The sequence below is a fragment of the Carassius auratus genome, unplaced genomic scaffold, assembly GCF_003368295.1.
Source record: "Carassius auratus strain Wakin unplaced genomic scaffold, ASM336829v1 scaf_tig00214278, whole genome shotgun sequence".
In the NCBI taxonomy this organism is placed as follows: Eukaryota; Metazoa; Chordata; class Actinopteri; order Cypriniformes; family Cyprinidae; genus Carassius; species Carassius auratus.
Window position 1 is genome coordinate 108,529 of NW_020527590.1, and position 27,497 is coordinate 136,025.

The 27,497-nt window shown below is 32.6% G+C and overlaps 2 protein-coding genes across 51 annotated transcripts in view; one reads left to right on the forward strand and one right to left on the reverse strand.

Annotated features, from left to right (window-relative positions):
- Positions 1–3,960: 3,960 nt before the first annotated feature.
- Positions 3,961–5,169, forward strand: fabp7a (fatty acid binding protein 7, brain, a). The gene is made up of 4 exons (XM_026257344.1): positions 3,961–4,100; positions 4,281–4,453; positions 4,660–4,761; positions 4,877–5,169. Exons 1-4 carry the CDS (start codon positions 4,028–4,030, stop codon positions 4,925–4,927), a joined length of 399 nt encoding a protein of 132 aa, XP_026113129.1. The 5' UTR covers positions 3,961–4,027; the 3' UTR covers positions 4,928–5,169.
- A 5,246-nt stretch (positions 5,170–10,415) lies between these two features.
- The window catches only part of LOC113091724 (titin), a 40,508-nt gene continuing 23,426 nt past the window's right edge, over positions 10,416–27,497 (reverse strand). For 19 of the 50 annotated variants that reach the window (XM_026257291.1, XM_026257336.1, XM_026257342.1 and 16 more), the window contains 70 exons: positions 27,441–27,494; positions 27,295–27,351; positions 27,151–27,195; positions 26,790–26,834; positions 26,660–26,704; positions 26,499–26,546; positions 26,354–26,401; positions 26,187–26,234; positions 26,066–26,110; positions 25,909–25,956; positions 25,763–25,810; positions 25,055–25,099; positions 24,898–24,945; positions 24,757–24,804; positions 24,052–24,096; positions 23,894–23,941; positions 23,753–23,800; positions 23,597–23,644; positions 23,439–23,486; positions 23,304–23,351; positions 23,132–23,173; positions 22,964–23,011; positions 22,710–22,751; positions 22,543–22,590; positions 22,245–22,286; positions 22,077–22,124; positions 21,778–21,819; positions 21,611–21,658; positions 21,298–21,339; positions 21,126–21,173; positions 20,827–20,874; positions 20,660–20,707; positions 20,360–20,401; positions 20,192–20,239; positions 19,893–19,940; positions 19,725–19,772; positions 19,426–19,473; positions 19,259–19,306; positions 18,950–18,997; positions 18,782–18,829; positions 18,474–18,521; positions 18,306–18,353; positions 17,994–18,041; positions 17,826–17,873; positions 17,673–17,720; positions 17,482–17,526; positions 17,322–17,369; positions 17,199–17,246; positions 17,048–17,095; positions 16,915–16,962; positions 16,710–16,754; positions 16,578–16,625; positions 16,432–16,479; positions 16,292–16,348; positions 16,129–16,173; positions 15,996–16,040; positions 15,813–15,860; positions 15,607–15,654; positions 15,482–15,529; positions 15,343–15,390; positions 15,197–15,244; positions 14,945–15,109; positions 14,778–14,846; positions 14,606–14,653; positions 14,247–14,288; positions 13,910–13,957; positions 13,753–13,800; positions 13,224–13,271; positions 12,991–13,035; positions 10,416–12,773 (listed from right to left, as the gene is read on the reverse strand). In XM_026257291.1, the coding sequence (XP_026113076.1) occupies positions 12,688–12,773; positions 12,991–13,035; positions 13,224–13,271; positions 13,753–13,800; positions 13,910–13,957; positions 14,247–14,288; positions 14,606–14,653; positions 14,778–14,846; positions 14,945–15,109; positions 15,197–15,244; positions 15,343–15,390; positions 15,482–15,529; positions 15,607–15,654; positions 15,813–15,860; positions 15,996–16,040; positions 16,129–16,173; positions 16,292–16,348; positions 16,432–16,479; positions 16,578–16,625; positions 16,710–16,754; positions 16,915–16,962; positions 17,048–17,095; positions 17,199–17,246; positions 17,322–17,369; positions 17,482–17,526; positions 17,673–17,720; positions 17,826–17,873; positions 17,994–18,041; positions 18,306–18,353; positions 18,474–18,521; positions 18,782–18,829; positions 18,950–18,997; positions 19,259–19,306; positions 19,426–19,473; positions 19,725–19,772; positions 19,893–19,940; positions 20,192–20,239; positions 20,360–20,401; positions 20,660–20,707; positions 20,827–20,874; positions 21,126–21,173; positions 21,298–21,339; positions 21,611–21,658; positions 21,778–21,819; positions 22,077–22,124; positions 22,245–22,286; positions 22,543–22,590; positions 22,710–22,751; positions 22,964–23,011; positions 23,132–23,173; positions 23,304–23,351; positions 23,439–23,486; positions 23,597–23,644; positions 23,753–23,800; positions 23,894–23,941; positions 24,052–24,096; positions 24,757–24,804; positions 24,898–24,945; positions 25,055–25,099; positions 25,763–25,810; positions 25,909–25,956; positions 26,066–26,110; positions 26,187–26,234; positions 26,354–26,401; positions 26,499–26,546; positions 26,660–26,704; positions 26,790–26,834; positions 27,151–27,195; positions 27,295–27,351; positions 27,441–27,494 (3,485 nt within the window). In that variant the 3' untranslated portion in view covers positions 10,416–12,687. The remainder of the gene's footprint in view (positions 12,774–12,990; positions 13,036–13,223; positions 13,272–13,752; positions 13,801–13,909; positions 13,958–14,246; positions 14,289–14,605; positions 14,654–14,777; positions 14,847–14,944; positions 15,110–15,196; positions 15,245–15,342; positions 15,391–15,481; positions 15,530–15,606; positions 15,655–15,812; positions 15,861–15,995; positions 16,041–16,128; positions 16,174–16,291; positions 16,349–16,431; positions 16,480–16,577; positions 16,626–16,709; positions 16,755–16,914; positions 16,963–17,047; positions 17,096–17,198; positions 17,247–17,321; positions 17,370–17,481; positions 17,527–17,672; positions 17,721–17,825; positions 17,874–17,993; positions 18,042–18,305; positions 18,354–18,473; positions 18,522–18,781; positions 18,830–18,949; positions 18,998–19,258; positions 19,307–19,425; positions 19,474–19,724; positions 19,773–19,892; positions 19,941–20,191; positions 20,240–20,359; positions 20,402–20,659; positions 20,708–20,826; positions 20,875–21,125; positions 21,174–21,297; positions 21,340–21,610; positions 21,659–21,777; positions 21,820–22,076; positions 22,125–22,244; positions 22,287–22,542; positions 22,591–22,709; positions 22,752–22,963; positions 23,012–23,131; positions 23,174–23,303; positions 23,352–23,438; positions 23,487–23,596; positions 23,645–23,752; positions 23,801–23,893; positions 23,942–24,051; positions 24,097–24,756; positions 24,805–24,897; positions 24,946–25,054; positions 25,100–25,762; positions 25,811–25,908; positions 25,957–26,065; positions 26,111–26,186; positions 26,235–26,353; positions 26,402–26,498; positions 26,547–26,659; positions 26,705–26,789; positions 26,835–27,150; positions 27,196–27,294; positions 27,352–27,440; positions 27,495–27,497) is intronic. The other 31 variants (XM_026257300.1, XM_026257304.1, XM_026257297.1 and 28 more) reach the window with 31 other exon arrangements.

The window sequence follows — 27,497 nt, forward strand, 5'->3', positions numbered from 1 at the left end:
AGTTCTGTTAGTTAAGAACGTTCTACCATAGCGATTGCATTATAGTGTGCCATAGTATAAATTTGCGGTGTCTAATTGTGTGTGACTTATGGAATAGCATGTTTAATATCTTACTTGCAGGACCACAAACTATGTCTAAAAATAAATGTTTTTTTCTCAGTGTCATGGGGTGCATTTTTGAAGAAGTGCTTAAAGGCTTTGTAGAAACAGATTGTCTTGGTTTATTAGGTGAACTTTGCATGGCATTAACATCATCCATTTTAATAACATTAAATATTCACACTAAACCCAAAGCTCCATGGTCACATTCAAGCTTTCTTCTTGGTGATGTATTTGGACAAACATGGGAGTAGTTATAGGCCTGATGGTTTGTGGGGAGGTTTTTTCAGCAGCAGCAGTACAGACTGAAGTCAGCCCGTCATCAAGCGGCATCATGTGATTTCCTCCAGCATTTTAAGTTGCTCCAAAATTTTTGGGATACTTTTAAGGGGGAATTTATCTTCTGCTGCAGGAATGAACTGTGAAGAGACTTCAGTTGTTGAGAAACAAAGGCAAAGGGCATGGCTAAGGCTTTGATAAGCTTGAGTATCATCAATCAAATGGCTAACAAAAGAAGAAAACATAATGAGTTTAAAGATGGCAAAGTCACTTTTTACGGAGGCGAACCAAACTATGTTATAACTGTTTTTGGGCTAGTTTTTAACGATATGAGAGACATACATTTTGTACAGTAGATGACTTATGTTAAATTACTACTTAATCTAATTCTAATCTAAAGCAAGAAACAAACTCAAATTAAATTAGAATATACTGTAAATAATATATTTGAAATAACAACTTTACTGTAGCTTTTGTTTTTGTCATTTGCTGTCTTTGTCCGTATGATTTTGGGAAGATTCTTCCTACTTTATTTTTGTTTGTTTGTGTGTGTGTGTTCCAGTGAAACATAAGACAAGATATGAATTAGGAACTATTATTTATTATTATTATTTATGTGAACTAACCCTATGGTCTGATTACATGGCTAAAAGAGAATTGCTTACAATTAAATGTGTCCAAGGCAGTATGTATGTTTTTCTCTAAGTCTTACAGTATTATTAAAGAGCCGGATGTTTACGCGTCAGAGGTGAGGTAGTCTCAGCCTCAGACGTCACCCTCACAAGGTTTGGCTAGTGAGATAGGGTGAGGTTGGAGGTAGTGCCTCAGTATAAATATCTGGGAATACTGATTGATTCTAAACTTAGACGGTTAAGTTTAATCTCTATAATTTTAAGTTTACTAGAGATAATATATCATTAGAGGCAGCTAAGATGTATATACTCTATATTTATTTCTCACATGACTTTTTGTTTAACTACCATGGTCTCATGCGAGTTCAGTGACTCTAAAACAATGAGAGTCCCTTTACAAACGTAAACTTAAAGTCTTCGATAAGAAATCAGTACATTATCATTGTCTGATACTGAAAATAATATAATTTGTTAAGTTGGGAGAACATGATTAAGTGTGCAAATGTATGCTTGATGTATACAATTATTTATGGTTTATCTTCTCCCTCTCTTGGTCAGTTGGTTAGCATAAGAACAACTGATTATCGTTCAACACGTGGTCCTTTTTTTAAAAGTCATTTTCATTTCAAGTCATTTTAGCCAGTCTGCTTTTTCTGTCAAAGCTGCACGAGAATGAAATAGGCTTACTTTTCCAACAGCTAAGAGGTCTAGACACATATGCTTTATTTAGGATTCAATTGAAAATTGGTTAATTATAGCCTACTCAGATTTGTCAACATTAGAATTGTATATTTTCTAGCTATCCTATTATTTATTGTATATTGTTTGTATTGTCTTTGTTTGATCCTAATGTTTTTTAATAGAATACTGTAGGCTATGATTTGTACTTTGTAATTATACGCTTTTCTATTTTAATACATTTTTATTTTAGGGTGACTTGTAACTTCTTGTCCAGGGACTATGGATGTAAAATAACCTTTGGCTAATGCAGGTACATTTACAGGAATGTTTTTATTAGTGTACAATGTCCCTGTCAACTAAATTAACTAAAAAATGAAGTAAAATAAATAATGAGTTGCATTAGATAGCGATATGACCCATCGTGTCAATGCTGGAAAAAATTCAAGTTACACATTCTGTTACTTATTAAAGTACAATTCAAAGTAATGTCGGCGGAAATTTACCAATTTAAATGAATTATAGACTACACGGAATTTCTGAGGCAAACTGCAATCGCATGCGCACAATGGAACCCGCCTGCCATCTAGCGGGCGACTTTAAGATGTGCGAGTCATTCGGCATGATGGACTACGTCTGTAAAGCAGCGGCCCCCAACCTTTTTAGCGCCAAGGACCGGTTTAATGTCAGATAATATTTTCACGGACCGGGCTTTAAAGAGTGACGGAAAAATACAACAAAACAAAGTGATACTACTGGCATAAAAACTGTGGTAGCTATATTGTAAATATATAGTAATAACATGAATCCACTGTGTATTCGTATGCAACTTTATTAGCAGCGTCCTCATAACATCACGCCAACCACATAACATGAATAACATCCTCTCTGCCCCTAACGCTCACTGATAAATGTTTATTTTGGGACTATTTTAGTCTGGTTGGGCTCGGCAACGCTGCAGAGTAGCACAGTACCTGCGTGACTCGCCATAGATGTAAACAGAGAGATGTAGCTCCGGCTACAATGTTCTTCCGCCAGACGCGAACGCCAAAAGTTACCGACTGCAGCTTTAATGTAAGTTATTTATTCTTTCTTGTTGGGCCCGGTACCAAATGACGCACGGGGTTGGGGACCGCTGCATTAAAGGGTATAATGGCAGTTACCAGCGAACAAATAAAGTATATTAAATGTCGGGCACGATAAGTTTTAATAATGTATTGCCTTTTCTTTCTAGGTTTTAATGTCAAGGCAAGGTATTTTTTAATGTGGTAGTAGAAGTGTAGGTGGTCGTCCAGATCTCTTGTGCAGTAGTAATCAGCGCCGATAAGGATGAACCAATCACAGTCATTTATAATTATTGAAGGATGTTAAGCTATTGTTATATGGCATGCTATAAAACGATTTTGTATAGAGACTGCTGGAGCGCTTGTAACAGGCTATCCTAAGAGTCATTACATTTAAAAAGAAAATATCATATTTAAATAAATAGCACAAACAGTAAACGACCAAGCAAGACAGTCACGCCCTGAAATGTTTTAATGCTGCTTTCTTAGCCTTCTTGCGCCCCCTGGAGGAAGACCCGCCGAATGCTTCAAATGCTTCATATGCATTATATGTGGTCATTTATTACTATATAATTGACATGTGATAGCAGCTGATTACCGTTATTACAATGCTGTGCATAATTATATTCTCAATATTTACTCCACAGTAATGCAGAAGTTTACGTGTCTGTACTACAGGCCATTTGTGCACATATGCTTTGAATGGATCGATGTTTGATCAGTTATTTTGTTTGTGCATTAATGAAACCAAGGCAAATGAATTTCTCTAAAATAAGCAATTGCATCTGAGAGAGAGAGAGAGAGAGAGAGAGAGATGCCCAGGTTTAAAATAGTGATGGATCCTGTCATTCCAGGATAAGAGTTTTACAAAGACCAGGACATGCAAAATGCAATTTTTTAGTGTGAAATGTGGAATCTTTATTAATTATATATATATATATATATATATATATATATATATATATATAAAATAAAAAGTAAGAACTGTCATTATTAACGTTTTAATCTTTGCTCAAATGCAAATTTCCTGCCCATTATTGGAGTACTACTACAAAAACTATTGTATATACTTACAATGTCACTTCTCGCCATGTATTTGAACAAATCACAGCTTCACTAGATAAAATAATCCATCCAATCAGAACAAGCTTCCCCTAAAGCCCCACCTCCCTGACAGTATTAATTAGTTTGGGCTTTGCTGTCCTCAGACACTGAGGAGACTGTGAACTCTGTGACTGTACAAGGACCACTGTACGTTTGATTTAAACTGTCAATATGGTTGATGCATTTTGTGCAACTTGGAAACTGGTCGACAGCCAGAACTTTGATGAATACATGAAATCACTGGGTAAGTAAAAATAAGATATTATTTTGCAGAAAGACAGAATTCCTCTTAACACTTTGCACGTGCAAAGTGCAACAGCACAGTCTGGTGTTTAATCGGATGACATTTTCTGTACTGTCTATATAATAATAATACTAGTTTTGTTCTGTCTGTAATGTTTTTATCATTATTATTATTCTACAGGTGTTGGTTTTGCCACCAGGCAAGTAGGCAATGTTACCAAACCCACAATTGTCATCAGTCACGAGGATGACAAAGTTGTGATAAAGACGCTGAGCACCTTCAAAAACACTGAGATTTCTTTCAAACTAGGAGAGGAGTTTGACGAAACCACAGCAGATGACAGACATGTAAAGGTTTGTGTGTGTTTCTATTTCTTTCTTTAATTCACTGATGCATGCAGTGTCCACAGCACTTCTACAATCAAATATTTTACTAAACAATTTAAAGTACTTTTGGCAGGTTAGGTCTGTTTTTACCTTACCACGATTTGACAATATATGATAGAATAATCATAAAGCCCTAATAAAAAACGAACTTTCATCTTTTTATCTCATTTCAGTCCACTGTAACCTTGGAAGGAGACAATCTTGTCCAAGTGCAGAAGTGGGACGGCAAGGAGACTAAGTTTGTTAGAGAAATCAAGGATGGTAAAATGATTATGGTAAGTTGCATTATTAATATTAATTTAGAATTTTAAGTCAAATGTTCTTTTTTTAATCAGTGTTATGGATATTTCATGTTCCTAAATGTCCTCTCCTCGTCTCTGCTGTTTCCAGACCTTGACCTTTGAGGGTGTGCAAGCTGTCCGCACATATGAAAAGGCATAATGTCATACCGATTAACGCTTCAGTGTTACCCTGGCAACTTGACAGTATTACAAGGGAATTTTTACATTGTATTCTCAACTGAGTTTTCCCCTTTTTAAGACATTTTTTGTGAGACCTTTTATATAAAATGCACATTGTGAAGTTTTTGTGAACATGCCAGAATGTCTTTAATGTTGGTGGATTGTATAATTGAGTCCTGCCTTTGTGTCAAATTGAATGAAATACACACATTTGATCAAAAACTGACTCTGTTTCTTACTTTCTTCTACAAACACTTTAGTTTTCTCAGTAGTCTGATAAAAAAGAAAGTGTAGTCGAAATATTTGTCACTTGAACAAGACAATATATAGCAGTTTATTTATGCACACATACATAATTTCCTGAAACAGAATTGAGAGATAAGAACTTAACATTTATTTACATCATTTTATACAATTTCAAAATAATTGTATATTAATAAATTACATTTATATTTAAATAAAATTTACATGAAACCAAATGGATATAGAATAAAAGAATGCATTTAAATAGTTTTCTCTGACGTGAACAATGCCGAGTTGGCTTACATTGTTCCTAATAGAAGATCTTATTGCTCTTTTATGGTAAATTATATAATTTCATCCAGTGCTAATGAATAATTCACAGTTGAGGAATCTTTTGGAGATGTTAAAAGGTTGGGTTTTTTGCACTGTAGTTAATCTAATGAACTCAGACACTACAAGACTTCTGTTCTGAAGCACCATTGCTGTACATTTCACCTTCTATTTGCTCAAAATACTGGAATTTGTGCCATAAACCCACATAAAACTAAGAAACCAAACAAATAATCGATTAATTATAACTATAATTTGTTCTATAACCATAAGGTACTGCACAGACCTGGGTTTACATGTAATTTAGTTTCATTACACATAATCCAATCCGATTACTGAATCCTGAAGTACTGGGATGATGACCATAAGGTAGTAATGATCAGCCATTTCTGTGCTTTAGATGCTAATTAGATTTTGACTTTGAGAGTCGATGCTGGGTCGCTTTAATCCAATACACTCGAGTCATATCTGAGAAGATTGAACTTAACCTGTCGCCATTATTAACTATTTCACTGTGCTAGAGTTTCAAGCGCCCACTTCAGACTTAGAACTCAAAGACTTGCACAGTTGTGCATCATGAGAAAAAGGCTGTCTGAAGTCCTGAATGACTGTTTGTTTTACTTCTGGAGCCGTTTGAACACAGGCGACTGACTATTTAAAAGGCTCTTTAGTGCGGGCCAGAGATATCTGCATTTGGATTGAAAATGCCAGTCTGGGAGAGGAACAGTCCTCAGTTTGTTTAACGCTGGGATGAAGGATCACAAATCCCTTTGAAATTGACCTGTAGTAACCCCTCAATGAGTTGAACCTGCCGGGAGGGGACACGTTGTCACTGGGTCAAAGTTAATCCTGTAATCCGTGTTGCCTTTTACGTAGGAGCATCATTCGATCAATTTGACCAACCATGTTCAGATGCTGCATAGCCTGTAGGGATACGTTACTGGCCCAAATTTGTCACAACCACTTGTACATTTAATTATGATATGTACACATGTGTACACAAAAGAATGGAATAATTAAATTTTTTTATGTTTTTGAAAGACGTATCTTGTGCCTGCCAAGGATGCATTAAAAAAAATTACATTAATAACTGTTATATTGCGATTATGAAATATTATTACAATTTAAATGTATCGTTTTCCATTTCAAAATATGATTTATTTTTGTGATGCAAAGTTTAATTTTTATTCTTCAGTGTCACAATAAAAATCTTGTATGTTGAATTGGTGCTCAGTTATTAATAATTGTTTGTATTATGATCAGTGTTTTGCAGGTTGATATTTTTTTGATGAATTGAAAGTTCATTTGAAAAAAGTTAAATTGAAAGTTCAAAAGAACAGCATTTTTTTTGGAAAAATCTATATTTTGTAACATTGTAACAAGTCTTTACTGGGGAAAAAAGAAAGATGAAGGGTAGTGTATCACCATTTCCACTAAAATATTAAGAGGTAAAAGGTGTTTTCAAGATTGATAAGAATATAAAATGTATCAGCATATTACAGTGATATCTGAAGGATCACGTGACACTGAAGACTGAATAATGGCTGCTGAAAATTCAGCTTTTCCATAACATAAATTATGATAAAAAAAATATTAAAATATATTTTTTAAATTAACAATATTTCATAATATTACTGTTTTAACTGTATTTTGATCAAATAAATGCAGTCTTGGTTAACATATGAGACTTCTTTCAAAAACATTTAAAAAATCTTAGTTATTCAAACTTTTTACTGGTAGTGTAATTAAAAAGTAAACATCAGTTCACTTAATTTTGGAGTTTAAAGTGCAAAACAGCAGAAAATGGACTGTCACCAAATATATCATAAACTTTGACACACTTTGTAATAGTCTGGTTTGATTCTGGCAGAGAAACTGGCTGCTATTGCTCAAAATAATATTTTGCAAGAGTCAGTGTGTTCCAGATTGCATAGTGACAGTTTAGTGTGACCCAGGACTGTCACGATAGCTTCACTCCAGCAGCAGATTGTGAATGGACTGTTTCGGTAACAAAAGCGTCGTAATTGGAGTGGAAAATAATCAGGCATTGTTCTCTACACTCACGGCTGACCTAAAAGCATGAGATTCATGTGCAACTTGCTCTGATTAATGAAACAAATGATTAACCACACATCACAACACAGTTTGTCGAGACAAACACAGAGACAAGCAGCATTACTGTGAGATGAGAACCAGTTTTGGTTTTGGTTTCACCCAGTGTAAAAAGTAATGACCCAAATCAAACCTGTGAACTTAGTCGGATGCTACTGGGTTGCGTTTTCTGTTATCTCGCAGAGTTTGAACAATGGTTTCCGAGGTTTTTGTAGCTTAATTCTTCACATAACTATGTAGTTAAGACTAATTGCGCCCCAAATGTCATATAAACTTTGATTGGATGTGCAGCATTTGTCTCAGCACTGAAGGATATGGGAAGCACTTTCTTTTAAATTAAAGGTTGATAAGCCTTTACATTCTGCTATAATAACTTAACATTAGTGTGACTCTTTTTACAGGTTAGTCACCTAACAGTAGGTGGCGGTAAGTGACTGTCTTTATGAGTGAGTCATCAAATAATTCATAAAAAAAAAAAAGCTCATTCATTATAAAAATACAAGTGCAGTGTTTATGAGTGAGTCACTGAATCATTCATTCATCCCAAGTTCAATCATGCTAATTCATTCAGGAACAAATTGATTAATGTCAACAAATCGGTTGAGTAGTTCTGCTGTGGATATGTTTGGAACTATTTTCGTTGGCAGAACAAAAACATACGATTAAAGTAAAAATTAGAAGAATATTGTGTCTGAAGCATAAACTAACCTAGTCACTATTAACATTTAGTGAGCAAAACTAAACTAATTTAGTAATTAACTTAATTTACAAAACGGATGTGATGGAAATACTAACAAAACATGGTCTGAGAACGTTTTGCTATTAAAAATGATATTTTTTGGTTATGCTAACATCAAGGAAATATTCAGTTTTATCATTTTGCAAACATTATGGAAACATTATTTTTAAATGTACTGTGAACATTCTAAAAACATTTGAACATTAAAAAATAATAATTATGTATGAATAAAAGATAGATAATATTTGTGTATTGATGTTTTGAGAACATTATTAAAGACCAGATTTATTTGAAGGAATATTCTGTTAACACCAGGTTACTGGAAGAACATTTATGCATAACTTTAAGAAAACCTTACCAGAGTGTTAGCCACAGTTTTGAGAACATTCTCTGTTAGCTATGACGTTCTGTCACAAAACATTTGCATTCCCTCAAAAGGAACTTTGCATTTCCTTTAGGCTATATTTACAATTTGGTTGATAGTGTGGCAGTGTAGGTGAAAAGACATAGTTACTTAATTCAGAAAATGAATACAAAAACCTATAGTAAAGTAAAGTTTTTATTTCTTTTAGATCACCACAGGTGTTTTCAAAAGGGCCAAGACTACTGTGTAGACTAATTTTGTCTACAAAGTGACTGAGCAAGAGAAAAAAAGCGAGAGGATATGGGGGGTCTATTCAGCTCCTCAGTCTATGTCAAGTCTCTGTGGCCATTTGTCAGGAAGCATGAATGCTTGCCTTCATCTTCTCCCTTTTTTTCTTCTTTAGGCCAACCACAGTTCAGCTTTAAGCTGATTTTGCCTCGCTTCTTTGTGGGCCGAGAGTAGTCCGTTCTTCCATGGGCCAATAGCCTATAAGTTTAGGAGTGACATCATTATGCTCTTGCCAAGTGCCATGAAAGAAACTCTCCCCGTTGTTCCCCAATGAAAAGAAAAGAGGCAAAGAGGCTCTGGGAAACCCTGACACTCCTCCTTGCCAGCCATGGGAACTGTTAACACAGAAGAGAAAATATTTCTGTCGACAATGCACAGATTGTAATCAGGCACCATTCCAGGACCAGGCCATGGTTCACTCTGGGACTGCTTTAAATTTTAGGCCAGTCGTGTTGCATAATGGCTAGTTATGTTTAGTGTGAGAGAGTGATTCAAACTAATGTGTCTTCATTTGGTGTCAGTTTCACATTTTCAGTCATGGAGAGATGTCAATGTGTAAACTGAGCCCAGACATCTATGTTATACAGTATATGTCCAAATATTGATTTCCATGTCCTTACTGAGCCAATTAGCACCACTCAAAATTACACACTAAACTTGCATAGGAAAACTGAAATTAGTAATATCATTCTATAAAAAAATTATAGAATGATATATATAAAAGAAAAAAAATTCAGTAAAAAAAAAAACATCTAACATAAATGTACTAATATAAATGTACTTTATAGTAGGTTCAGTTAGGAGTAGTCTCTGTTGGCTTGGAGATGTTTAAGGTTTTTTTTGGGGGGGGGGGGGGATGCTTGAATAGTAGTCTGGCAGAAACGTTGAAGAACTCAAAGCAGGGTCTGCATACCAATGCACTTAACACTTGGCACTATTCGCAGCTTTTGGTAGTATTGTGAGAATGATGATTACAAAAACTGTACATATGGGCATTTTTCAGAATGCTTAATCTTTTTGATGGATCTCAATTAATTTTATTTTAAATAGGTATTTAGATTTAGTTGTTCAATTTTACATAAAATGTATTTAAATTTAGGTTAAATATAAGACTTACTGGTAAGATGGTAAAAGAAAGATAGATGTATTTGAGTAAATTATCTAACAAAACCTTTTCACAAAAATTACAAAAGGAGCAGAAAGGTTACATGAGAGCATATTGCAGTAATGCCACCTACTGGTGACAGTGGATGTTAACACAATGGCCTGGGTGATACTGAAATACAGTATTTATTCAAAAACACCTGACTAAAGAAAATAGAAAATACTACTACTACTAATAATAATAATAAAAAACACATAAAATAAGCAATAAAAGAGCCCTCAATCAACTGTTGTGATTATTGCAAACATTTATTTCTTCTAAAATGTAAATCAGACCTTAAGCAGACTTCACAGTTACAGCTGCATTAAAGTTCCAATAGCATTTACAGTTGCATACAGGCTGTTTTTATTCTGCATACAGACCATATTGTTGATTCTGTGGAGAGCTTTATAAATATGATTTCAGTTCATGGCTATACATTGTACAGAGAATGACTTTGAATATCTGACCACAAAACCATGCAAAAGAAAAAAAAATCATGAATACAGTAGTACATTATACATTTTTAGTGTGTTTCAAAACACAAATTAAATCTGGTTTAGATACATTTTTAAACAAAATTCATGCAAACATCATGCAAAACTATTATCTTTGAGAAACCTATTTCTATCAAATCTGAACTGTAAATTAGATTTAAAAATAACACTGCGCAAATTTTAAAGAACTATTGAAAAATGCTGTTATTCATTGCTGCACAGTTGCATTAAAACACACCAACACATTTATAATCTACCATGGTTAAAGTAACTATCTTTTTTAAAAGTCTTAAAGAGACCTATTTCTCTTACAAGTGATTATTGTTATATGCATTTTTACAGGTGACTATACTTCTTCTTTATCCCTGACATGTCGTGACCAGGACTGCTACTTTGCCAAAAAAGTCCAGATTTTGGCTGTGTTTTCTTACTAACATGCTATTTACAGTCCTCATTCATTACGTGTACATGTATTTGCATTACTTTGACCATTCTTTGTAGATCCCACCTTCTTGCACGCCTCAATTGGTCATTTAATCACAATGCCTGCACAACCTACTTTTCAGTCATTACCTTCAGCAAATACAAAGCCAAAACCCAAACATTTTAGGCAAAGTATCAATCCTTGCCAGCACATGTCTGGGGAAAATAGAATCTACAGTCCCCCTTAGTTACTGTACATCGGAGAAAAAAAAGCTCTTTGTACAGACATGAGCTTATCCTCAATGGAGCCACATGCTAAACTCCTGCAGAAAAGACAGCGTCAGTAAAAGAAATGTCTCTGGGGCAGCCCACTGGCACAGTAGTTTAATGATGTGTCTAACCAGTACACACCATTAAACACTCACTAACATCATTAAATCAAGTAATAAAGTAATGAGCTAGCGAGCCACCAGGGGCAGTGCCGAGAAACACTGTTGTTGCATGCAATACTTTTCATCTGGCACATCATTTATCTTCTGTATGAGTATAATGTGCAAAATAGACAATTCAGAATGCCATTTAACTGGCTGCTCTGTATTAGGTAGGACTATCCATGTAATATTGCAAAAACACATCCACATTTTTGCAAACATTATCGTACATAAACTATTGTTATGCGGAATAATGTAAAAACAGTAGCGTTTGCAATGTAATATATTAAAACAATGCAGTTGCATTGATGTTTAATGCATTTTCTTGGATTTAGCACCACAATTTAGTTTCATTTTTTTATGCAAAATCCAGTGTGTTCCTTTAAAAAGAGCACTGAATAAAACATTTGTTTCCTCTGTGAAGTATAGATTAGTTACATAAGTTATATTAAATAAAAGTATGGAAAGATAAACAAATTATAAAACAAAAATAAAGTAACAAAAATAAAAAAAAAATAATAAAATGATGTATACATTCAGAGGAACTGAGCTTACTGTGGAAAGCTGTTATTACTCAGTGCAGTTGTTACTTCTGTAAACGGTTTAGTAAATGGTTTTAAAGATACATGAAATAGTTGTTTACTTATTTCTTGATTTATTATATCCTATCTTCCAGTTGTGCGAACAATGAACAACTTACAAACCCCTATTCTGACAGCAAACACAGTGGAATGCTTTGAATTAGCACCCCATCAAAATGAGGTTATGTACCTTATATGTATAAAATATTACAATCCTGAACCCACTGCAGTGTTCAGAAAGGAACTCTTTGTCCACCTTATGGACAAACAATACTCACATTCCTTCTTGGACATAAATAGATATTACTCATTCTGAAACAAAAGGCCAATCCATGGTATTAATGCAAAGAGGGATAGCCTTAAGATTATATACTAAAAAGTGCAATATTTGCACCCTCTGTCCTTCAAAATTATTTGAGAAGGATGTTTTCCAGTTTAAAATCCAGTAAGTCGTTGCTGGTGTAGTGCTGTAGGATCTACTGTGAAGCTCTCCACTGCATCAGAGCAGCAGGTTCCTCAGCCTTCACAGGTCCGTCTTCACTGGCTTTGCCATGTTGTGTAACATCAGACTGAGAGGTTTGTCTGGACTCACCACAGCGGTGGTGAAAAGGGGAAGAACGGATACTGAGTATCCTCCTCATCCACAAAGAAACACTGGAAGTAGGGAATGTCCTCTGTAGTGGAAAAGACATTAGAGGTTGTTTTAGGATTATTTCAGGGAACACAGGGAAACAGGAAACTATAAATTGTTTCTTTTGTCAAGATGTTTTTTTACATTACTACAAGATGGCATTTAAAGAATAGGTGCATGTATAGTTTGTGTAGTATGATCTTAAAGCAAATAGAGGTTCCACATGATCTGAAGTCTATTGATAAAGTGACAAAACTTACCCTCCTCTATCTCTGGAATATCTTTGGTGATGTCAGGTTCTTCTCCTACAGAAGGGTAATACAGAGTCCCTTTTAATTTATGATCTTAATCAAATTATTTTACAATACATTATGGTTATCATAACAAACTTAAATATCAACTTAAACTAAAACTGAAATTTATTATAATTTTGTGTTTGAATTTAATATTTCAACTACACACACACACACACACACAGACATAAGTATCTTACTTTTTACTTCTTTGTCCATAACAGGTTCCTTCTCAGTTGGCTCGACTGCTAATTACAGAACATTCACAAAACATCAGGTAAATGTTACATTTGACATGTTACGTATACATGGACTGCACTTTACATCAAAATATTTCTTTATACCACTTTATAACTGTTAAATTTATACTTATAAAGTACAAAAAAAAGTAAAAAGTATTTTCATTCTTTTTTACTGTTAAGGTCTGGAAAGTTCCTGGTATGTGCTAAACGGCTCAGATTTTCTTAGACATGTTTTCAATATTTCTTCTTAAGGAATGTCAGATTCCAGTTAATGTCTACACATGCATTTTTAGCAAGTACTGTTTATAGATTAAACATTTTCTATATTCATGAGTCAACTATTATGTACTAGCCAGACATCATATGACCAGCTATTAATGTCAAGCCTGTTGATGAATATATAAACTAATGAATATTCTTGGAGTGTAAAGATATATATTTAAACATTCTGTGTTAGTAAATCACTCTATGCAATCAGCCATAGCACCTTTCTTTAAAGGTTTCTTTTCTTCTTTGACCTTCTCACGGGTGATTTCTAGCATCAGGAGAGAGATTTTTAGTCGCTGATACAAAAATAAGAACAACTTATCTTTTTACTTAGCACACTTACAGAACTAGAAGGAAATGATATTGATATATTTTACCTTTCTTTTTGGGCTCTGGTCTGATCTTAGCTTTTGGAGCCTCTTTATCTAGAATAGAAAATGATTTTTTTTTTTATATATATAATGGATATAAATAATTTGTTGTGGTAACCTTTAATCTAAATAACAGTTCAAAGTGATTCACAAAGAAATGAGAATAAAATGAATATAAACTAGTACACAGTTCACAAAAATAATCTTCTGATTTAGGTCTCTATTGCCTACAAATATCACACTTCAAAAGATTCTGTCAATTAACATATATATATATATACATATAACAATTAACATGCATATTTGTAAAACAAAGCTGCTGTTATATAGCTTGCCGACATACCTTTCCGTGCAGGTTTAGTGATGTTTTTCAGTGCTTCACGTTCTGTGTTGTGGAGAAGACAAACTGGTTACGATGCATGCAAGTTTTATTTACATTAATTATAGGACATCGGGAGCTGGATATAATTTACATTCATTTTTTACTGTATATATGTAAAGTACAGAGCAGGAAAAAAAAATACAAAATCAGTAAGACATAAAATAAATTATACATATATACACATTATACATAACAAGCAGAAGAGCCAATCTGGCTGAAAGTGCATCAGCATATTCTTATATTGCTTTTATGATAATATAATATAATATAATATAATATAATATAATATAATATACTCTATCTTGTGTAAAGAGCATTACCTGCTTTAATATGTGCTGTTTTAGTAATGTTCATCAGAGCATCACGGTCTAGAAAAGAAAAATCTTTCACTCACTCCCATGTAAACATTACGGGGCAATAAGCTCCTGTTTAGTTGTAGCTCGTTATGTCTACAGTTCATGAACAGCTTGTGTAATTGAGAAGTTTTAATACCTTTTTTTGCTGTTTTCAGCTTTTCCTTGGAGACTGCTGGTTTTACCTTTACACCGACAGTCTCTGGCTCTGTAAGAGACACAAGCAGCATGAGGTTTAACATAAGACAAGAAATTTGAATCCTTTTTTCCAGCCTGGTAACTGTATTTATAACATGGACAAAATACCTTTGATTGTTCTGTTGTCCATCCGTAAAAGTGTGATTTGATTTTGAGTGGACTCCAGATCACTCTTCATTTCACCAATGTCCTTCCTCATCAAGTCCAGAAGAGACAGTTTTTGGTTGATAGAGTTCAGGAGCTCCAAGTCCAAACCAATAAGACCAACATCATCTGTGTATTCAGAAGTGTTTTGAAACACACACACACAAATATATATATATATATTTTTTTTTTGTAAAAGACGTGCGAAGGTCTAACCTTTTTTAGGTGTTGGCTTTAATAACTTTTCTTTTGAGACTTCAGGCTCTATAAAACAGTATTGTTTCATGTGATAATCATTTTACATAATAATCATACAAAAGAAAGCTATACTACATGCAGGACGATTTCAATGACATCCATACCTTTCTTTACAGGTGCTTGCTTAACTTTCTCCTTAAAGACTTCAGACACTGTAAAGGAAATAATATAAAGATTTTTTTTTCTTTTAATTATTGTTTAATATTTTCTTTAAATTGGAGTTAAAATATTGGTAATTCAAACCTTTCTTCTCAGGAGCTGGTTTAGCTTTCTCCTTGATGACTTCAGACTCTAAAACATTTATAAAATAACATTGAGATCAAATAAAAGACTTAATAAAGCATGTGAGCATAGTACGTAAATCAAACCTTTCTTCACAGGGGTTGGTTTAGCTTTCTCTTTGACAATTTCAGTTTCTGAAATAATAAGAGTAATAAAAAAAACATTGAAAAAAGCCCTATGGCTTGGGTAAAAATTGACGACTCGCCTAAAATAACCTGATTATTTTAAGAGGCTGAAACCTGATTTGCAGAACAGGATATCACACTAAAAATAGAAGCAAATAAACTCATACCTTCCTTCACGGGGACTGCTTTAGCTACTTCTTTGATGGCTACAGCTTCTGAATTAGAGTCAATGAAAACCATTTATAAAATATAAAACACAGATAAGGAAAACTGAAACTTATTCAGTAGTTTAATATAGCTTAAACTTTATTCTATCAGGTGTTAAATGGTATTAATCTCACAAAAAATACCTTTCTTTGGTGCTGGCTTTGGCTTTTCTTTGGTGATTTTCAGTTCTATAAAACATTTGGAGTGGCACTTTAAAATAGCAAATGACACATAACAAATAAATTGACAATTTTGTATGGTGTACTAGATAAGTACCCTTTTCTTTAAGAACTGGTTTTGCCTTTTCCTTTGGAACCTCAACTGAAAAGGAGCGAAACATAAATACATATTTGTTTCTGAGAAAATCTTAAAATATGAAAACGTGCATTTAGTATTTAGATTGCAAAAGATAATGATCGATGACACTAAGTATTAATACCTTTCTTTGTAGGTTCTGGCACTGGCTCAGGTGCCTTTTCTTTATGAACCTTAGGCTCTATAAAAATTCAGTTTCAAGTGATGAATGATCACACACTGGGAAGCAACATCATTACAGGATGATTTTATTCACATCCATACCTTTCTTTACAGGAGCTGGCTTAACTTTCTCCTTGATAACTTTAGCCTCTGCAATTATGACAACATACAAATGTTTAGAGAAAGCAAACATTTTATTTGCACATTCAGCTTATGAATAATGGCAATTTGATAACAGTAAATCAAACCTTTCTTCTCAGGAGCTGGTTTAGGTTTCTCTTTGATGACTTCAACCTCTAAAATCATGGTAATATATTTAAAGCTTTAACATTATCTTTAAACTAGGCAAAATAGAAATATGCTAAAATCAATTGCATTACCTTTCTTTGGTGCTGGCTTTGGCTTTTCTTTGATTATCTCAGATGCTGCAAAATATGGGGGTTTAACGTAAAACCATTAAAAAAAATCAGGCAGATATTCCAGTTTCAAACAAGTCTGAAAATGGACTCCAATACATTCTTAATATATTTAGCTTGATGCTGAGATAAAGTATTTTCTCTCATTTTTACTATGGGAAAATTTCACCTATTTTTGGTGCCAGTTCAGGGACCTTTTCTTTAGCAACTTCAGGCTCTAGAAAACAGTTTTAATTAATGTAATGAATAATCATACATAAATAAAAACAGCACATGCAGGATTCTTTCACTTTCATCCATACCTTTCTTTACAGGAGTTGGTTTAACTTTCTTTTTGATGACTTCAGCTTCTGAAAGAAAATATTTAGTTGAATGAGAAAAACTTGATTGAGTAAATTAAAGCCTGCTCTTAAACTTGACAGAACATATCAAGCTACAATACGAAACTATTACCTTTCTTCTCAGGAGCTGGTTTAGCTTTCCCTTTGATGACTTCAGCCTCTATAGAGTGTTGATAATAATAAATAAAAATATTTTTTTTGAAATTTTTTGATTACATTTCAAAATAAATCAAACCTTTCTTCTCAGGAGCTGGTTTAGCTTTCTCTTTGATGACTTCAGGCTCTATAATGGTAATAATAATAAAATATTTAAAGCATAAGCATTATCTTAAAACTGGCAAAAATAGAAAGTAAAAAAAAAAATAGTTCTGTTTTTCAAAAATAAATTGCATTACCTCTCTTTGGTGTTGGCTTTGGCTTTTCTTTGGTTATCTCAGGTGCTGTAATAAAAATTTGAATGAAATAAAATATCGGGTAAAAATGTAAGTTTAAACAATACCTTACAGTGAAGTTAAATACATTCTTAACATTTTTAGCTTTTGAATATATTAAATATTTTTCTCAGTTTTGTATGTGGAAATCTCACCTATTCTTGGTGCCGATTCAGGTACCTTTTCTTTAGCAACTTCAGGCTCTAGAAAACAGTTTTAATTCATGAATATAATAACCATCGTCATACAACAGTCGTCATTCAGAGGAAAAAAATACATATGTAGGATGATTTCACTGATATTCATACCTTTCTTTACAGGAGCCAGTTTAACTTTTTCCTTGATGACTTCAGCCTCTGAAATAATGAAAATATTTAGAGAATAAGAAAACTTTAGTATCATCATTGACTTTGAGTAAATTTAAGATTAGTCTTTAATTTGAGCACATATCAACCCACAATATCGGTAACTCTTACCTTTCTTTTCAGGCGCTGGTTTAGGTTTCTCCTTGATGACTTCTGAAATTGTCAAAATATAAACATATTCAAAGATGATAAAATACATATAATACAGTATCAGTGTACTCCTGTAAACCTCTAAAAAGTTTACAATGAAAGCACACATTATCGGTCTGTGCTGAAAAAAAAACTATTTGGGGTTTTGGTTCATGGGCCTTTTCTTTAGGAACTTCAGGCTCTATTAAATAATATTTTTTTTCATGTGATAATTGTATCCCTATACAGTGGAAAGTTACAACATATGTAGGATGATTTCACTGATATTCATACCTTTCTTTACAGGAGCAAGTTTAACTTTCTCCTTGATGACTTCAGCCTCTGAAATAATGAAAATATTTGCAGAATGAGAAAACATTAGTATCTTCATTGAATTTGACTAAATTTGAGATTAGTCTTTAAGTTGAGCACTTATCAAGCCCCAATATTGGTAACTCTTACCTTTCTTTTCAGGTGATGGTTTAGGTTTCTCCTTGATGACTTCTGAAACTGTCAAAATATAAACATATTCAGAGATATCTAAATACATACAATACAGTATGAATGTACTCCTATAAACCTCTAAAAGTTTACAATGAAAGCACACATTATCGGTCTGTGTTGAAAGAAAAAACTATTTGGGGTTTTGGTTCATGGGCCTTTTCATTAGGAACAGGCTCTATAAAAAAATATTTTTTTCATGTGATAATTTTATCACTATACAGTGGAAAGTTACAACATATGTAGGATGATTTCACTGATATTCATACCTTTCTTTACAGGAGCCGGTTTAACTTTCTCCTTGATGACTTCAGCCTCTGAAATAATGAAAATATTTACAGAATGAGAAAACTTTAGCATCTTCATTGAGTTTGAGTAAATTTGAAGTAAGTCTTTAATTTGAGCACATATCAAACCACAATATCGGTAACTCTTACCTTTCTTTTCAGGTGATGGTTTAGGTTTCTCCTTGATGACTTCTGAAATATTTAAAATATAAACATATTCAAAGATGATAAAATACATATATTACAGTATCAATGTACTCCTATAAACCTCTAAAAGTTTACAATGAAAGCACACATTATCGGTCTGTGTTGAAAGAAAAAACTATTTGGGGTTTTGGTTCATGGGCCTTTTCTTTAGGAACTTCAGGCTCTATAAACAATATTTTTTCATGTGATAATTTTATCACTATACAGTGGAAAGTTACAACATATGCAGGAGGATGTCACTGATATTCATACCTTTCTTTACAGGAGCCAGTTTAACTTTCTCCTTGATGACTTCAGCCTCTGAAATAATGAAATATTTACAGAATGAGAAAGTTTTAGTATCTTTATTGAATTTGACTAAATTTGAGATTAGTCTTTAATTTGAGCACTCATCAAGCCCCAAAATCGGTAACTCTTACCTTTCTTTTCAGGGGCTGGTTTAGGTTTCTCCTTGATGACTTCTGAAACTGTCCAAATATAAACATATTCGAAGATGATAAAAAAACATATAATACAGTATCAATGTACTCCTGTAAACCTCTAAAAAGTTTACAATGAAAGCACATATTATCGGTCTGTGTGGAAAAAAAAATAACTTTTGTGGATTTGGTTCATGGGCCTTTTATTTAGGAACTTTAGGCTCTTTAAAACATTATTTTTTATTACTATACAGTGGAAAGTTACAACATATGAAGTAGTATTTCACTGATATTCATACCTTTCTTTACAGGAGCCAGTTTTACTTTCTCCTTGATGACTTCAGCCTCTGAAATAATGAAAATATTTTCAGAATGAGTAAACTTTAGTATCTTCATTGAATTTGAGTAAATTTGAAATTATTCTTTCATTTGAGCACTTATCAAGCCCCAAAATCGGTAACTCTTACCTTTCTTTTCAGGGGCTGGTTTAGGTTTCTCCTTGATGACTTCTGAAATTGTTATAATATAAACATATTCAAAGATGATTAAAAAAAACATATAATACAGTATCATAGTACTCCTGTAAACCTCTAAAAAGTTTACAATGAAAGCACACATCATCGGTCTGTGTGGAAAAAAAACTTTTTGGGGGTTTTGGTTCATGGGCCTTTTCTTTAGGAACTTCAGGCTCTATAAAACATTCTTTTTTATTACTATACAGTGGAAAGTTACAACATATGCAGGATGATTTCACTGATATTCATACCTTTCTTTACAGGAGCCAGTTTAGCTTTCTTCTCAATGACTTCAGCCTCTGAAATAATGAAAATATTTACAGAATGAGACAACTTTAGTATCATCATTGGTTTTTAGTAAATTTAAGATTATTCTTTCATTTGAGCACTTATCAAGCCCAAATATCGGTAACTCTTACCTTTCTTTTCAGGCTCTGGTTTAGGTTTCTCCTTGCTGACTTCTAAAATGTTTAATATATAAACATATTCAAAGATAATAAAATACATATAATACAGTATCAATGTACTCCTGTAAATCTTTAAAAAGTTTCAAATGAAAGCACACATTATCGGTCTGGGTTGAAAAAAAACAACAACTTTTTGGGGTTTCGGTTCATGGGCCTTTTCTTTAGGAACTTCAGGCTCTATAAAATAATATTTTTACCACTATACAGTGGAAAGTTACAACATATGCAGGAGGATGTCACTGATATTCATACCTTTCTTTACAGGAGCCAGTTTAACTTTCTCCTTGATGACTTCAGCCTCTGAAATAATTAAATATTTACAGAATGAGAAAGTTTTAGCATCTTTATTGAATTTGAGTAAATTTGAGGTTAGTCTTTAATTTGAGCACCCATCAAGCCCCACAATCGGTAACTCTTACCTTTCTTTTCAGGGGCTGGTTTAGGTTTCTCCTTGATGACTTCTGAAACTGTCCAAATATAAACATATTCAAAGATGATAAAAAAAAACATATAATAAAGTATCAATGTACTCCTGTAAACCTCTAAAAAGTTTACAATGAAAGCACATATTATCGGTCTGTGTGAAAAAAAATAACTTTTGTGGATTTGGTTCATGGGCCTTTTATTTAGGAACTTCAGGCTCTATAAAACATTATTTTTTATTACTATACAGTGGAAAGTTACAACATATGAAGTAGTATTTCACTGATATTCATACCTTTCTTTACAGGAGCCAGTTTTACTTTCTCCTTGATGACTTCAGCCTCTGAAATAATGAAAATATTTTCAGAATGCGTAAATTTTAGTATCGTCATTGAATTTGAGTAAATTTGAGATTAGTCTTTAATTTGAGCACTTATCAAGCCACAATATTGGTAACTCAGTCTTACCTTTCTTTTCAGGCGCTGGTTTAGGTTTCTCCTTGATGACTTCTGAAATTGTCAAAATATAAACATATTCAGAGATGTCTAAATACATGTAATACAGTATGAATGTACTCCTATAAAGCTCTAAAATGTTTACAATGAAAGCACACATTATCGGTCTGTGTTGAAAGAAAAAACTATTTGGGGTTTTGGTTCATGGGCCTTTTCTTTAGGAACTTCAGGCTCTATAAAATAATATTTCTTTTCTTGTGATAATTTTATCACTATACAGTGGAAAGTTACAACATATGCAGTAGGATTCGACTGATATTCATACCTTTCTTTACAGGAGCAAGTTTAACTTTCTCCTTGATGACTTCAGCCTCTGAAATAATTAATTATTTACAGAATGAGTAAACTTTAGTATCTTTATTGAATTTGAGTAAATTTGAGATTAGTCTTTAATTTGAGCACTTATCAAGCAGCAATATCGGTAACTCTTACCTTTCTTTTCAGGCGCTGGTTTAGGTTTCTCCTTGATGATTTCTGAAATATTTAAAATATAAACATATTCAAAGATGATAAAAAAACATATAATACAGTATCAATGTACTCCTGTAAACCTCTAAAAAGTTTACAATGAAAGCACACATCATCGGTTTGTGTGAAAAAAAAAAAACTTTTTGGGGTTTTGGTTCATGGGCCTTTTCTTTAGGAACTTCAGGCTCTATAAAACATTATTTTTTATTACTATACAGTGGAAAGTTACGACATATGCAGGATGATTTCACTGATATTCATACCTTTCTTTACAGGAGCCAGTTTAACTTTCTCCTCAATGACTTCAGCCTCTGAAATAATGAAAATATTTACAGAATGAGAAAACTTTAGTATCTTCATTGAGTTTGAGTAAATTTGAGATTATTCTTTCATTTGAGCACTTATCAAGCCCAAATATCGGTAACTCTTACCTTTCTTTTCAGGCGCTGGTTTAGGTTTCTCCTTGCTGACTTCTAAAATGTTTAATATATAAACATATTCAAAGATAATAAAATACATATAATACAGTATCAATGTACTCCTGTAAACCTCTAGAAAGTTTACAATGAAAGTACACATTATCGGTCTGGGTTGAAAAAAACAACAACTTTTTGGGGTTTCGGTTTATGGGCCTTTTCTTTATGAACTTCAGGCTCTATAAAATATTTTTTTATTACTGTACAGTGGAAAGTTACAACATATGCAGGAGGATGTCACTGATATTCATACCTTTCTTTACAGGAGCTGGTTTAACTTTCTCCTTGATGACTTCAGCCTCTGAAATAATTAAATATTTACAGAATGAGAAAGCTTTAGTATCTTTATTGAATTTGAGTAAATTTGAGATTAGTCTTTAATTTGAGCACTTATCAAGTCACAATATCGGTAAATCCTACCTTTCTTTTCAGGCGCTGATTTAGGTTTTTCCTTGATGACTTCTGAAATTGTCAAAATATAAACACATTCAGAGATTTCTAAATACATATAATGCAGTATCAATGTACTCATATAAACCTCTAAAAAGTTTACAATGAAAGCACACATTATCGGTCTGTATTGAAAGAAAAAACAATTTTTTTTCATGTGATAATTTATCACTATACAGTGGAAAGTTACAACATATGCAGGAGGATGTCACTGATATTCATACCTTTCTTTACAGGAGCCGGTTTAACTTTCTCCTTGATGACTTCAGCCTCTAAAATAATGAAAACATTTAAAGAATGAGAAAACTTTCGTATTATCATTTAATTTAAGTTAATTTGAGATTAGACTCTAATTTGAGCACTTATCAAGCCCCAATATCGGTAACTCTTACCTTTCTTTTCAGGAGCTGGTTTAGGTTTCTCCTTAATGACTTCTGAAATTGTCAAAATATAAACATATTCAGAGATGATAAAATACATATAATACAGTTTTAATGTACTACACTAAACTAAAAGTTTACACGAAGCACCGATTATCAACCTGTATTGAGAAAAAAAAATCACCTCTTTTGGGTTTTGGTTCAGGTCCCTTCTCTTTAGGAACTTCAGGCTCTATAAAACAGTATTTTTTCATGTAATATTTTTATCAGTATACAGTTGTGTTAAAGCAACACAAGCTGATTTCACAAACACATATACCTTTCTTTACAGGAGCTGGTTTAACTTTTTCCTTGATGATTTCAGCCTCTAAAAAAGATATAATGTAGAAATATTTAGTGTGGACAATATTTTTTAAAACAATCTTAGATTTGCTCATTATTGATAATATTAATTTAACTCTTAACAGTAAATCAAACCTTTCTTCTCAGGGGCTGGTTTTACTTTTTCTTTGATGACTTCTGCTTCTGAAAATTTGAAAATACAAACATTTAGAGAAAACAAAATACATATATTAGAGTTTTATACTAATCTGAGAGGGGGAAAGTATCTTCTTGGGTTGGAAAAAAGCTAACCTTTTTGGGGTTTTGGTTCAGGAGCCTTTTCTTTAGGAACTTCAGGCTCTATAAAACAAAATTTTTCATGTGATAATTCAATCATTACACAGGGGAAAGTGACAACATACGCAGAATGATTTAATTAAAAGATATTCATACCTTTCTTTACAGGAGCCGGTTTAACTTTCTCCTTGACGACTTCAGCCTCTGAAATAGCGATGATAATATTTAGAGATTGTAAAATCTTACATTAAATTCATCTTTAACACATGATAAAATTACACCATGTAAAAAAAACCTCTTAATTCTTACTGTACCTTTCTTCTCAGGGGCTGGTTTAGCTTTCTCGTTGACTTCAGCCTCTGAAAAGATAAAGGCTTTAGCATAAACCTTTTTTCTCACCAACAGTGTTCATTTAAAATTAAACATAATCAAACTTTTCTTTTCAGGGGCTGGTTTAACTTTTTCCTTGATGTCTTCAGGTACTCATTTTTTTTAAAAAATAAACATTTAAAGAAAACAAAATATATATATATTAGAGTTTTATAATAATCTGGGAGGGGAAAGTATTAGATTATTACTCTAAATTGCCAGAATAAAAAGTTTACATTAAATTTTTTTAGTGCTGTCAAGCGATTAATCGCAATTAATCGTATCCAAAATAAAAGGTTTTGTTTACATAATATATGAGTTTGTACTGGGTATATTTATCATGTATATATAAATACAAACACATGCATGTATATAAGAAAAAAATTATATGTTTATACATTAAATATATTTATACATAATATAAAATATAATGCTATAAATATATAAATGTGTATATACATGCAAATATTTTCTAAATATATACTGAATGTGTGTGACTTTATATATCCATAATAAATAAAAACAGTACAAATACATATGTTATGTCAACAAAAACCTTTATTTTGGATGTGATTAATCGCGATTAATCGTTTGACAGTACTACTTTTTTTTAAATTACATTATCTTCTTGGGTTGGAAAATAAGCTCACCTTTTTTGGTTTTTGGTTCAGGAGCCTTTTCTTTAGGAATTTCAGGCTCTATAAAACAATATTTTTCATGTGATAATTCAATCATTATACAGGGGAAAGTGACAACATACGCAGAATGATTTAATTAAAAGATATTCATACCTTTCTTTACAGGAGCTGGTTTAACTTTCTCCTTGATGACTTCAGCCTCTGAAATAGCGATGATAATATTTAGAGATTGTAAAATCTTACATTAAATTCATCTTTAACACATGATAAAATTACACCATGTAAAAAAACCTCTTAATTCTTACTGTACCTTTCTTCTCAGGGGCTGATTTAGCTTTCTCCTTGACTTCAGCCTCTGAAAAGATAAACGGTTTTAACATAAACCTTTTTTCTCACTGATAGTGTTCATTTAAAATCAAACATAATCAAACTTTTCTTTTCAGGGGCTGGTTTTACTTTTTCCTTGATGACTTCAGGTACTAATTTTTTAAAAACATAAACATTTAAAGAAAACAATATATATATATTAGAATTTTATAATAATCTGCGAGGGGAAAGTATTAGATTATTACTCTAAACTGCCAGAATAAAAAGTTTACATTAAATTTTTTTAGTGCTGTCAAATGATTAATCGCGACTAATTGTATCCAAAATTAAAGGTTTTGTTTACATAATATATGAGTTTGTACTGTGTATATTTATTATGTATATATAATTACAAACACATGCATGTATATCAAAAAAATATTATATGTTTATACATTAAATATATTTATACATAATATAAAATATAATGCTTTAAATATATAAATGTGTATATACGTGTAAATATTTTCAAAATATATACTGAATGTGTGTGACTTTATATATACATAATAAAAGAACACAGTACACATACAGTACATATGTTATGTCAACAAAAACATTTATTTCGGATGCAATTAATTGCGATTAATCATTTAACCGCACTACTTTTTTTTAAAAAAGACTATCTTCTTGGGTGCGAAAAAAAGCTCACCTTTTTTGGTTTTTGGTTCAGGAGCCTTTTCTTTAGGAATTTCAGGCTCTATAAAACAATATTTTTCATGTGATAATTCAATCATTATACAGGGGAAAGTGACAACATACACAGAATGATTTAATTAAAAGATATTCATACTGTACCTTTCTTTACAGGAGCCGGTTTAACTTTCTCCTTGATGACTTCAGCCTCTGAAATAGCGATGATAATATTTAGAGATTGTAAAATCTTACATTAAATTCATCTTTAACACATGATAAAATTACACCATGTAAAAAAAACTTCTAACTCTTACTGTACCTTTCTTCTCAGGGGCTGGTTTAGCTTTCTCCTTGACTTCAGCCTCTGAAAAGATAAACGGTTTTAGCATAAACCTTTTTTCTCACCAACAGTGTTCATTTAAAATCAAACATAATCAAACCTTTCTTTTCAGGGGCTGGTTTTACTTTCTCCTTGATGACTTCTGGTACTAAAATTGTACAAATATAAACATTTAGAGAAAACAAAACATATATATAAGAGTTTTATACTAATCTGCAATGGGAAAAGTTTAAATTAAAATTATGAGTATATTATGTGCAAACTCACCTCTTTTGGGTTTTGGTTGAGGAGCTTTTTCTTTAGGAACTTCAGGCTCTATAAAACAGTATTTTTTCCATGTGATATTTGTGTCATAATACAGTGGTAAAGGGAAGGTAACAGTAACACATTGTGATTATTTTGACAGCCATACCTTTCTTTACAGGAGCTGGTTTAACTTTCTCCTTGATGACTTCAGCCTCTGAAATAGCAATGATAATGAGAGATATGAGATAATGTAAGAGATCGTAAAATATATTTATGAGAAAATTATAGCTTCATCTTTAACACCAGGAAAAAAAAGTTATCTATTACCTTTCTTCTCAGGGGTTGGTTTAGCCTTTTCTTTAAATTCAGGCTCTAACATGATGATAACATAAAAGCATTAGCATTTACTTAAAGTCAGGGGGTTTTATTGCTTTATTCTTATGAAACATTGCAGTACCTTTCTTTGGTGCTGGTTTAGTTTTTTCTTTAGTTATCTCAGGTGCTGCAAAACATGAAGGTTTAACTTCGGATGTTATCTTTAAAATAGCAACTGTGATGTTACCCAGACAACAAGCACCTTCGGCCCATATCTGGCCCACATTTGCCCCATGTGAAATCCTTGCGTGCCAGATATGGGCCGGATCCGGGCCGAAACTGCTTACTGTCTGAGTATAAGTTAACACATAAGTTGACAAATATCCTGAAATACACATTTCTGTAAAAGCAAGCATATAATCAAGCCATAATTTACTTTTTTTGCCAACATCTACTGCTATGTTAATAAATAAGCAGTATTAGGTCATATACTAAATGTGTACCTTTTTCTTGAGGGACTAGTTTCACCCTTTCCTTTGGAGCTTCAACTGAAAGGTTTTGGAAGATAAATAAGAATGTTTCAGAGCAAAACCTTAAAAACTGAAACATAACTTTCAAGTATTCAAGTATTAAAACACATATAATACCTCTCTTTGCAGGTTCTGGTGTTGATTCAAGTGCCTTTTCTTTAAGAACTTCTGGTTCTGTAAAACCGAATGGTTGGTTGTGATAAAAGATCATCATACATTATCAAATCATCAGTATGTGCAGATTTTTTTATCTGAATCCATACCTTTCTTTATAGGAGTTGGTTTAACTTTCTCCTCAACGTCAATAATTTCCACCTCTA

Excerpts from the sequence above, each read along its gene's own strand:
- fabp7a (XM_026257344.1), top strand. The coding sequence starts at position 4,028 with ATGGTTGATGCATTTTGTGCAACTTGGAAACTGGTCGACAGCCAGAAC. Across the intron at positions 4,454-4,659 it reads CAGATGACAGACATGTAAAG|TCCACTGTAACCTTGGAAGG; the intron begins GTTTGTGTGTGT and ends ATCTCATTTCAG. Across the intron at positions 4,762-4,876 it reads AGGATGGTAAAATGATTATG|ACCTTGACCTTTGAGGGTGT; the intron begins GTAAGTTGCATT and ends TGCTGTTTCCAG.